The 12,160-nt window shown below is 44.5% G+C and overlaps 1 protein-coding gene across 3 annotated transcripts in view; it reads left to right on the top strand.

The window, feature by feature from the left end:
• The window catches only part of AP4S1 (adaptor related protein complex 4 subunit sigma 1), a 45,482-nt gene that overhangs the window by 16,623 nt on the left and 16,699 nt on the right, over positions 1–12,160 (top strand). For 2 of the 3 annotated variants that reach the window (XM_006022260.3, XM_006022259.3), the window contains exons 2-3: positions 6,535–6,736; positions 8,994–9,080. In XM_006022260.3, coding sequence (XP_006022322.1) covers positions 6,599–6,736; positions 8,994–9,080 — 225 coding nt within the window. In that variant the 5' untranslated portion in view covers positions 6,535–6,598. Of the gene's footprint in view, positions 1–3,830; positions 3,949–6,534; positions 6,737–8,993; positions 9,081–12,160 lie in introns of those variants that run through there. The other variant, XM_006022261.3, reaches the window with a different exon arrangement.

Below are 12,160 nucleotides of genomic sequence, written 5' to 3'. Positions count from 1 at the left end.
TACATGCTCAAATTCCTTTCCCCTTCACAGGGTTTCACAGACACCAGTTTTGTAACAGCTGCTCTGAGAGTCATGCTGTATATGGGAGACAGTGAAAAGTTAATAGCCTGTACACTAACTTCCCTGGTCTCTGATGTATTCCAATCCAAGGGCATCGGTAAATTTAATTAGAACCCACGGGTTCTTCAGCTAGGGATGACACACTCTTGCATAGTCCTCATCCATCCCTTAACCACCTAGAATAGTTTTGAATGCTGTGTGACTGTGTCTTGAGAAACCTTTGACTTCAGGTAGTTCACAATGAAGGTGATATTTGTATCCAAGGACTTAATTTATGCCAGTTTTGCTCAAGAATCCAGTCATTAAGGATTTTTTTGCTACTGTTGTTATTTAATGTAGTGTAACTGCTTCAGAAGTATCTCAACCTGGCTGGGTGTGCTGTATTGACCAACTTATTTGTTTGAAAGCATGTTGCATTTGTGCATGTACAGTCTAATTTCCTGACTTCTGTGAATTTTGACATGATTTTTCTATTAGCTGTTTAAACATTGTTTAGATCTTTTGATGCTTTTTCCATGAACCTCTTATAGTAATTTATAATGCCCCTAGCACTTCTTATAATGATTTATAATTAAAAGTATATACATTTGATGATCACAATTCAAATTAATATTTTCAGCTCCTTCAGGTATTTATTTAAATATTTTCTATGCTTATGAATGGCAAACTTGTGGTTATAAATAGCACATATATGTTCACATAGTTTTAGATATATTATCAGGATTTACTCATTAACGGATAACATCTCATTACAAGATCTACATTATTATCCCTAAATGCTAACTAGTGAAGATGAATTTAATATAGAAACCTAAACTACTATATATAAGGAATAGATCAGACAATATTGAAGATAATGGAATTATCTTCCTGAGTTATAGATCACCTTAATATATATATGCGGCTTTGCTGTCAAGAAATAATTAGGTTACCTATGTCAATCATAAATAAAGTCTATATTCTCAGTTGCAATATTGCACATTTGACATATACAATGCCACATGTTTAATTCTGTTTGCTTTAAATTGCTTTACTATATAAAGCTGTTATTGCTGCCAATCTCCTTATGTGCCAAGTTGTGCTGAACTGGCCATAGAGAAACTTCTGTCTTCTAACACTGAAGGGGAAGACAAAAGATAGAGAGAGACCTAATAAATATACAGAAACAGTAAACCAAACCACCATTTTCCTTGCTGAGAACATTTTAATTGAGTCACAGTGAAAAGAAATTCTAATTTCTCTTTTGTGTCCCTCATTACTTCATACGTCTACTACTATTTACATGATATATACATTTTTATACACAGCTCTGTGGATGAGGCAGAAGACTGTGAACCAGAAGACCTGTATTCAAGTTCCAGACTTTACCAGAGATTTCTGTGATTACAGCCAAGTCACTTAATCTCTCTGGATATTAGACCTATGAAATAAAGATAATATTCTTCAGTCTCACAAGAATTTTGTAAATTAATATTGGGGAGGATTCTTAGCTCTTGTAATAATGGAAGCCATATATATATGAATCCAGGTCTCCTGGTTCGCAGTCTCCTGCCTCATCAACAGAGTTGTGTATAAACATGTATGTATAATGTAAATAGTAGGATGTGTGTATACTATATCATATATATGTATGACTTCCACATAAACACAAACATACATACATACATGATAGATTCAAAGTAGCTTTTTTATATAGATTATAGATTTTTATTTTATTTTATTTTTTTTGCCTGGCAAGGATAAGGATGATTTTCGCATGATGTCAATCCAGGCTGCACTAGAAAAATCATGTCATCTGGTCAAGGCCCCAATTTTGCAACTTTTATTCACAAGGAATACTATGCATGCATGTAGTCACACATTCCCCAGTGGGATTATTCACACACAAGTAAACACTGCATGGTATGAGTAATGGTTGCAAAACCAGCCCCTGGACTGGTACAATGAGTATTTTCTCCAAGACTGTCAGAGGTTCCTGGCAGTCCTCAGCCAGGATAGCCAGCATGTCAGTTGGCAGTTAGGAAACAAGAGATGCACAGCAACCTTATTGTAAGTGCAGATAAATCAGCATTTCAGTTATAAGATATGAAAGGGATTTTCTGTTTGTAGTCTCTGTATGCTGCAGTGGCAAATAACAGCTGTAAAAGCTGCTTGTCAGCCAAGGTAAAATTCCATATACCTCCTCTGATATCCACAAAAATATAGTACAAGAATCATCTGCATAAGTTAATATCCGCACGCCCAGTTTCAAGACAAAGTTTTTACAGCCAAAATTGGTGGTAACTCTATTGAAGAGATGTAAAAATATGGATACCATTTCAGGGAACACAGAGTCCTATGTTTTTTCACAGAGAAAGTGAACAGTTTTTCCATACAGTATAAGGTAGTTTATCTTTGCCATTTGGAAATGGTCAGTGAATGCTGAAATATTAATAGAGGTGTGTAGATATTTGCTGACAGTACATTAAGATTACTCAGAGATTATCTGATTGATATTTTTTCCCTTTCAATTTTCTGACCTCATTTTTTACAGGCTAACTTACATTATGTTGGGGTTTTGTCCTTATTCGTGCCATATTTTCCTCACACCAGACCTCCTCCTAAGATTTTCTTATAGCTTTTGCACTGTACCTTAGAAAAGTACTGAGCAGGCAGTGTGGCTTGAGGTTAAATTCTGAGACAGCCTTTGCAGTAAGTTGCTGAACCTTCATTGCACAAACCACAGAAGCATATGGGCCAATAAGCCTATGATCCAAAATGAGAATGACAGATGGGAAACATTACTGTGACTGCTTTATGGCATTTTTAAAAACTTTCATTTTTTTAAAAAAGTTATGTTTTGCAAGCTGTTAGCTTGCAACCTGGAAAGCCTTTTTGCATTCTTCTTTTTAAGAAAGTAAGATGGGAGTTACTTAGGCTTAAAAGACAGTTTCTGTACATATGCTGTGCTCTCTTTTAACAGCACTTTTCACTAGCCATGTTGTCTAGAATAAATGTAAAACTCAGTACATTTCAGTGGCATTATATGGGTTAATAGTTATTTACCCCAAATTCATTAATAAAAGCCCATAGGCTCAGGAGGCTGCCACTTGGTAATAAAGAAATTGCCACATTCTTTAGTACATATTTCTGTAGCACATACTTACTTTGACCACCAAGAAAAGAAACCAAAAAGTGAGCAGATATACTTTGTACCCTTGAGCCAGCAAATACTGTGTTAATATTACATTCTGGTAGAATACCAACTGTAAATCACTGACTAGAAGTACCCATATTGATTAGGATGCTAACAGAAAAATCCAGATAGACATATGTTTGTAAAAGAGAAAATATTCACCCCAATGTACAAAACTCTTACTTTAAAATGAACCCGTGATACAGGGTCATCTGCTGCATATTCTATACTCATTTGCATGGAAATATAGGAGTTCTGTTGGTGGAATGAATGCAGAACATGTTTTAGAGATTTTTACATTCTCTTTGGGGCTATGCTCTACCTCCAACCTTCCCCTTAAATAATTGTACATTGAAACTACAAAAGCAGTATTAATATGTGAATATAATCTCAGTAGCATAATGTGGGGGTGGGAGGGCAAGAAGGGCACCAGACCCAGGCACCAACTTAGAGGGGGTGCCAGTATGATGGCCCCTTCCCCCCCAGAGTCTTTGCCACATCTGGAACAGGCCTGTCCCCTCTGTTCATAGGAGACAAGCTTGCGAAGCCCCACTCTGCCTGGCTGAAGGAGCCGTGTGCCAGGACACAGCAGGAGCAGCCCTGTCCTGCCCAGTCCTAGATGCTGAGCTGGAGCAGTCCTGCACTGCTCAGCAACAGGAGCTAAGTGCAGGAACTCAGCAGGAGCAGTGGGAGTCTTTGAGTCCTTGGGGCAGGTAAGATCCTCCTATGGAGTAGGCAATGCAGGGCTGCTCCTGGTGTATTCCAAAACACAAGTCCTACAACTTGATGGTGCATGGCTTCTCCAGCTGGGTCCCTATGGCCAGGGGGTGGGGTGGAGAACTACTCCAAATGTGACAAGGGAGAACTTGATCCCACTCTGCAGAGTTCTTGCCTGGGGCTTCAAAATTAGCAGTTACAACCTCTGTGTGCTCTGGCCAACTGTGCACCAAACCTCTGTGCAGATTAACCCTTAAAAGCAAACCCATCCCCAGTCAGGTAGCAATCACTTCCAGGAGAGTTTCTCCCAGGAGAATGGATACCTACAGTCTTCTGGTCCCTGGGAGAAGTCACCTGACTTCTCCAGGGACCAGAAGGAGTTGAGCAGTGGAGAAATGCTGCTGACATCCTTCTGTGACCAGGGTCATCCCACTCTGGGGAAGGCAGTCAGAACAGCTGCCGCTCACTTCCTCCCAGTCCCAGGAGGAGTTGAACAGCAGGTTCCTGGTTTGGAAAAAAGAAGGCTTGAGGGCAGCATCCATATACCAGGAGGAGAGGGGAGGTGTAGCCACCCCCTGCTCCCTGCCCACTCCTCACACAGGCAGGGGGCCTTGCTTGCCATCTGTCCCTGGCAGGAAGCTTTGCCTTGCTGCTCCAGTCCCCCCCCAGGAATAAAAGGACTCGAGTAGCCACTGTTTCCCATGCTTTCCCCAGACCAGGATCACCTTGGCTGAGAAAGGGGCAAAGAACAGGGAAGAGGGGAGAGTTACAAACTGAATGCCTGTACTGTTCCCTCTCCCAAAACATTTCTAACAGTGGAAATTTTCCATCATGGGAAATGAATGCCTGTTTGTGGCCCCAGACATGTAAGCCCCACTGCTCAGTATCTACATTTATGTATTCACAGTCTTTTCTCTAATTTTGCAAGAGATCCAGGATCAGAGTTGTGGGGTGGGGATCTATTCCATGCTTCCTTTTGACTAATGTTTTTTTTCTGACAAGAATACAGGCTCAAATAGCCAGAATTTGATGCACAAAATCTGTCATGCACACTGGAGAGGAAATGCTGCCATAAACTCACTCTTTCTTATGAAGTTATGTCCTTTAACAGATCTTTAACAGTCCTTTAAAGTCAAATGTTGATCTGCAGCAGTAAAGCAGGCATAGGCAAGGTCCAGGAGATCCGGCCAGCAGTGGACTCCATTGCCCAGCAGCCCCTGCCTGTGTGGCTGGGACCGGTTTCCATGGAAACCCCAGCAGCCCTGCTGTGATAGTGCAGGGCTGGGGTTTCCATGGGGACTGGCCCCAGCAGCACTGGCAGGCAGCGGTGGTGCCAGCCTCTTCCTGGTGGGGGTTTGGGGAGGGGAACTGTGCTGCGGGTGGGAGCAGGGCAGACTCAGCTGTCGCAGCCTGTGCAGGGCAGGCAGCAGCAGCAGCACTGCTAGAAGGGGTGGCTACAGAGGGCTATAGGGAATTTTGGGCTGGCTATCGCCCCCCCAAACCCACCTCCAGCACCACCCATGCTGGCAGGGTGCGCAGCAGGGCAGGGAGCTGCTCCAAAGCCAGGCTGAGATCCTGCAGTGGTGACAGCACGGTCCAGCGCTAGGGCAAAGCCATGATCTGCAGCCTGCATGCTCCAGGCAGGAACATACGGGCAGTAGATCGCAGATTACAGCTCTGCCCCAGCTCCCAACCATGCTGTCACCGCTGCAAGGAGCCACAGCAGAGCTGCGAAGTGCTGCCTGCACGTCTCTGCCCAGGGCATGCAGGCTGCAGATCACAGCTGTGCCCCAGCTCCGGACCATGTTGTCACCACCGCAAGATCCCAGCCCAGCTCCAGAGCAGCTCCACTCCTTGCCGTGCGCCCTACATGCATTCTGGGGACCAGTCTCCACCAAAACCCTGGGCTGGCTCCATCACAGAGCAGCTGCTGCTGGGGTCTCCATGGAAACTGGCCTCAACTACACGGGCAGGGACTGCTGGGAAATGGAGTTCGGCCACTAGCCAGATCCACCATTTTGCCCACCCCCGCAAGTAAAGCAATCAACCATCCCCAACTTGTAAAAGTTGGTGGCTCCAAAGAGTCTCTAAAACAGGACTTTTGTCCCATATTTTGCCCTTCAAAAGTTGGCCAGTTTCTCACAGTAAGTTGTGAACAAAAGGTCGGATCCCATGTGTGTGACATTTATTTTGAAAAGAGAATACCCTGAGATAAGTAATATTTACCAAGCTCTTACAAATCACTTTAACTGAAGAGAAGACTCATAAAATTAAACTTGCTTTATACCTAGAATCTGAAAATATGTAGATCGGGATCTTTAGTGTTACTGCAAAATAGAAGAATGTTATTGGACATTTGCTTACCAGCACTTCTTATTGCAATAAGAGTTCAAATTTAATCTATTCATAATAAAAAAGACAATGGACCTGAATTTTCTTTTGCTCACACCAGTTTTACACTGGACACAGACCAAAGAAATAAAAAAAATAGATACTAACTGTGTTAGAAAACATAAAGCTACTCTTTAAAAAGTTTTTTTAATAACTCCTACATATCTCTTTTTTTTTTCTTTTTTCCCCAGAAATACATCACAGAATTATCTGGCTCCTGTGCAAAAGAGATTATTGCTTAACTGAACAGAAAAAATGATAAAGTTTTTTCTTATGGTGAACAAACAAGGTCAGACAAGACTTTCTAGGTACTATGAACATGTGGAACTTCATAAACGGACCCTACTAGAAGCTGAAGTAATCAAAAATTGTCTCTCTCGTTCAAAAGACCAAGTAAGTATTTTTTTTCCTTATACAGCCATTTCCTATGGAATCAGATCATGCCAATGTCTCTTGCCTTTTGGCCGTGATTTTCAGTGTAAAGTGACAGCATTGCCCGCAAGTGGCAGAGTGAACAAAGAACATCTGTTTTAATTGTAAGAGTTATGGAGAATTATTTATTTCTCCTCTGTTGGCAGTTCTTGTGTAGCTTCTGCTTACAACATAAAAATCCAGGTCCAAATAATTCAAAACAGTAAGAACATCCATTGCATGTTATTCTATTTGTATCTATCATGAAAACAATGGTAGAATACAAGCTTATGCAAGTTAATAGATATTGTGAACTTTATAAACAAGTATTTCTGAGGTTAGAAGTCTAGTATTCTTGCAGGTGCTCCCTTCTCTTCCCATCCCTTCTTGGACTCAGAAGTCCAGGAGAAATGCAAGAAGGAATGAATATCTTTTACTCCATAATTATCCTCACGTGGCTCAAACAGCATATACTGAGCTGTTAAGGATATATAGGTAGACATATAGATAAAAAGGTCTCTTTGCCAAGCAGTCACACATGCAGTTCTATCAGCTCCAAGTACAAACATTCAAGAAGTCCAAGCCTGAATCAATTCAGTCTCTGCAGGTTAGTGTAAACTGTGTAGATTGAACCGATTTGCAAGTGAATAGACATTCACTTTTGATTCCAGAAATGCAGGCATATGCCTGCAGCAGCTGAGGCCAGAGGGCACTAGAGTGAGCCCTTGGCTGGAGAGAAACTGAGATGGGAGGGGGGCATGGCCAGGCCCTGGCAGGCCTGAGTATGATTGGGGAGGGGGTAAAACACCCACCCTGGCCTGCACAGTCCCCAGTTGGGGTGTGCCTGGAGAGAAAAGGGGGAAGCAGCCCCTGCCAGACATTTTGCACCCTCTCCTCTCACCACTCAAGTGGTGGGGGTTGTGGCCAGCCCTGGCTGGGGGTTCTGGCCAGCCTCCAGTGAGCAGGGGATGGAGGGGTGTTTAATTGCCTGCTTCTTCCCCTGTCCCACTGGCACAGACCCCAGCCAGGATTTGCTAGCCAGGGTTTGCTAGGCAGGGGTGCAGCAGCCCCTGTCAGGCATTTCATCTTGCTTGCTGCTTGAGCAGCGAGGGGTGTGGCCAGCCCCGGCAGCAGCCTCCAGTGAATGGGGGACAGAGTAGGGTTTCATTTCTTTCTCCTTCCCCTGTCCCACCAGCCTTCCCAGGTCAACCTGGCCAGGTGGAGCAGCCCATGTCAGGGCCCCCCTCCCCTCACTGCTGCGGTGGCAGGGGTGGGGGCCTGGCCAGATGCTAGCTGGGCATGGCATCCTAAGGTGGAGGGGGCAGGAAGTGGGGTTATTTTCCCCTCTGCCCTCTCCTCCCTAGGAACCACAGCCAGCCACAGCTGTACCAGAGAAGACAGTACAGCCCAGCCCAGGGCTGCAGAGTATGCTGGGATGCTCTGATTTAACTTAAACCAGGAAAGGGTCTGGGACAGAAGTTCCATTAACCGGTATGACCCCAGTCAGTTAAGTCTGATACTATATTCAACCAACTTTATCTCAAACTGGTTTCAGCCATTTTGAAACTGGTTTATGTGCACTGAACTTCTGTTCTGTTACAGGTTTAAACTGGTTTCTGATCACTTAAACCAGTTTATGTGCAACTTCTGTCCCTAGCCCATGTGCAAAACGATGAGTGAGACCCACAATATCATGAGATTGTAAAACACAAAATTGCCTTCTGATTTTTTAGGATTTCAGTTTCCATTTTCAGACAAGAACTAGAAACTTTTTAAAATGAAAGCTCAGTTATTTCTGTAGTTTATATAGTTCCTGGATTAAGGTCTGGGGTGAAATTGGGTGAAAAAAAAAATTTCTAGATTTTCTATAACAATCACAAGAATTAGCAATACTGCAAAGATGTTAGGGCTTTGCAAGTCAGTTCCCTATTAGGCAAGAAACCAGTTATTTGGAATCTAGGCATTTTCTGAGTACACTTTATTAATTTACACTATCTGGTTCAGTCTTGGAATAGTGGTGGTCAAGCAACACACAAATAAACTCTTATTTCCAGAATTTCATTTATACCAGTGTAAATCAGGAATGATATAAAGAGTCCATGAAATCATGGAATTATACTTTTGTAAAGGAGAGGCAAAGTCCTTGGTATGCCCAGTATGTACAGTGCATAAGTATGCGCTTCTTACTAGTAAATTAAAGTAGTAATTAAGGCATGTTTCACTGCTTGTTTCTGTCTAGTGCTCTTTCATTGAGTATAAGGATTTTAAGCTGGTATACCGGCAGTATGCAGCCCTTTTCATCGTGGTTGGAATCAATGAGACAGAGGTAAGAAATTACATTTAATCCATAAATATTGTAATTTAAATAAATCTTTGTAGATGGCATTGGCTCATTCTTTTTTCCCAGTGCAGTTTTGCATTTTCAATTATAGAATTTTAAGGAGTCATTGTGAAAACCTCATACTTCATAGGTAGACTTCATACTGTTGTAACAATCTGAATTGTCGCCATTGGAGGCTCCTAATTATAGTCTGATGATAAATTCTATGTTGTGAATTGATGTTTGTCTACTATCTGAGGTGCCTTAGCCTTATTAGCCTCAGATTTCACTAGCCAAGACAATGGAGTACAGAGATGGAAGCAACTAAAACACTCTCAGGCTAAGCAGATTTAGCGTTGTTAAGAAAAAGAAGCATGTATGACTGAAATCTACCTTTATTTTAGGCCCATATTCAAGACCAGTAACATAATCAAGGCAGTAGCCTCAGGCTTTGGCTTGGGGGTGAGGGGGAAAGGAGCTAAGGGCATGAATGCCACGTGCCCCCAGAGGCTCGGGGGCATAGTGACCACCCACAGACAGTGGCGGCAATGTTGGAGCTCCCACAGGCTGTCGTGGCAGTGTCGTCAGCGGGGGCAGGCCAAGCAGGGAGCTCACACAGGTGGCCACAACAGTGTCAGCGGTGGAGAGGGGATGGAGGGGGTGGTGAGCAACGACCACCTGCAAGTGCCACCAGCAGCATCGGTGGTGCTTTTCGCAGGGAATGCACCGCCAATCTCAGGGGGTGGACATGCATCCTCATGCACCCCACTACACATCGCCAATGGACAAGTGGGAGGAGAGGACAAAAATAATAGCTATTACCAGTGTGCTGGCTGGCTGTACTGCCAGACCTGGCAGCCAGAAGCCACTGCTGCTTTTTGTACTGATGCTGCCCAAGGCGCAGAGCTTCCCTTTTACACCTCTGTTAAGGAAAGCAAAATTAATAATTGGTTTAGGTCCATCTCTGTTTAGGGAAACACTTATGCATATGCTATATTTTAATTTCAGTGGGGTTTGAGCACAAGTTGGTTGTAATAGACTTGACTTTCCAAATTGGAGTGATTATCAGTAAAAAAAGATTCCCTGCTTTGCCCATAAGCCTTTTAATTCAGTATTCTTCTTTTAAGTCAACTTAAACAATATAAAAGTTACAAAGTATAGACAGATCTGGAAATACCTCTATTTTTTTTTCCCCCTAAATCCTTACACAAAATTCTTACAGAGTAAGATTTCTAGATTTTTGCCTCTGACATATAGTGCATTGGCTCCCAGTAGGGTATTTATTTGATTGGCACTCATAATAATTAAATCAGTACCAGTGGTTCTCAACCTTTTTAAACTCAAGACACCCTTCATTAGACTCAAGGTACCCCTTGGAAAAAGCCAGTACTTGGCATTCCTTCATTTTTTGGCTATGCAAGAAGAGCAATTCTTCTGTTGCAAAGAACTCAGAAAGCCCACAATAGGTCTGAATGTTTTGAACACTGTGTATTCCTATTTGAAATCTCTGGGTTTATCCTCTAAATCACTTTGAAGTTTTTCCATACCTAACAGTGATAATATTGCATGGCACTCTGTGACACCCTTAAAAGGACCTTGTGACAACCTGGTTGAGAATCACTGCTCTACACAGTGGTAGCAGATGGTATATCACCTAACGCAACTTCGAGCAGGCCAACATTTGGGGTGCACCGATAAAGATTTTTTTGGCCGATACCAATGGCCAACTATTAACCAGCCATATCAGCTGATACCGATCCAATTGCCAATATGCAGCCCGGCAGCTTGGAGAGCAGCGTCTGCCAGTAAATCTGCTGCGGGGAAGGGGCATGGGGGAGGACAGGGCTGTGGGGTGGGGGCAGATCAAGGCCCCCGCAGGAGGGAGTGGGTGCTGGGGCAGGGGCAGAGGCAAAAACTGTCTAGCCGAGGTGTGGCACAGGGCGGAGCTGTGGGCAACTCATCCATGGACGTGGCTTCCACTGCTGTGTGCACCCCCTGGGAAGGCATGTTGGGAATGTGCCCCCCAGATTTGTGCATGGAGTGAAAGCATGCTGCCCACTGCAGGCTGGGGCCGGGGGCTACACTGGTCTCTTTCCAATGTTGGGGGGCTGGGCTGGGGCTGCGCTCATGGCAGGCAGACAGGGCTGGGGTGGCAGTGGTGCTGGGAGAGAGGGCTACAGGGTGGTCTACAGCCACCCCAAAATTTGCTGTAGTCTCCTGTAGCCCCCCTCCCAGCACTGCCACCACCCACCCCAGCCCACTCACACAGAATGCAGCCCCAGCCAAGCCCCGCTGTTGGGAAGAGGCCAGGTCAGCCCCCTGGCCCCGAGCCCACAGTGGGCAGCCCACCCTTGCCCCACGCACAAATCCAGGGGGCACATACTTCCCATTTCTTCCCTGGAGGTGCGTTCAGCAGTGGGAGCTGCTCCCCCCGCCGCCAGATTAGTGCCTATACACTAATGCTAGGAGCATGGGGGGCAAGCAGGATGAACTAGCACTCCTGCTTGCACAAAACACCTACGACTTAGTAGGGCTAACAGAAACCTGGTGGGATTCTTCCCACGACTGGGCGGTACACATTGATGGTTATAAGCTGTACAGAAAGGATAGAGTGGGAAAGAGAGGGGGAGGGGTGGCGCTCTATGTCAATGAGCAATATATCCTTATCAAAACAGAATCGGAGGAGGAGAAAGTAGAAGGATTGTGGGTTAGGTTACATGGAGGTCAAGGAGAAAGGGATTTGGTGGTAGGGGTCTGCTACAGACCCCCACACCAAGGGGAAGAACTAGATTTGGGGCTCCTGAGGCAGCTCTCAGAGACCATAAAAACTAGGGAGGCGGTAGTCATGGGGGACCTAAACTACCCAGACATCTGCTGGGAGAGACAGACAGCAAAGTCCCACCTTTCACGCAGGTTCCTATCCTGTGTACAGGACCTCCATCTGACGCAGGAGGTACATGGTCCCACTAGGGGGAAGGCCTTACTGGACCTGGTATTGGCAACGAGGGATGACATGGTAGGAGACCTACAGATCAGTGGTCACCTGGGGGACAGTGATCACCAAATAATAGAATTCACCATAAGAC

This window comes from Alligator sinensis, unplaced genomic scaffold (assembly GCF_000455745.1).
Source record: "Alligator sinensis unplaced genomic scaffold, ASM45574v1 scaffold720_1, whole genome shotgun sequence".
NCBI lineage: Eukaryota > Metazoa > Chordata > Crocodylia > Alligatoridae > Alligator > Alligator sinensis.
The sequence above is the reverse complement of the archived record's forward strand: the minus strand, read 5'-3'. Positions and strand labels throughout refer to the sequence as shown.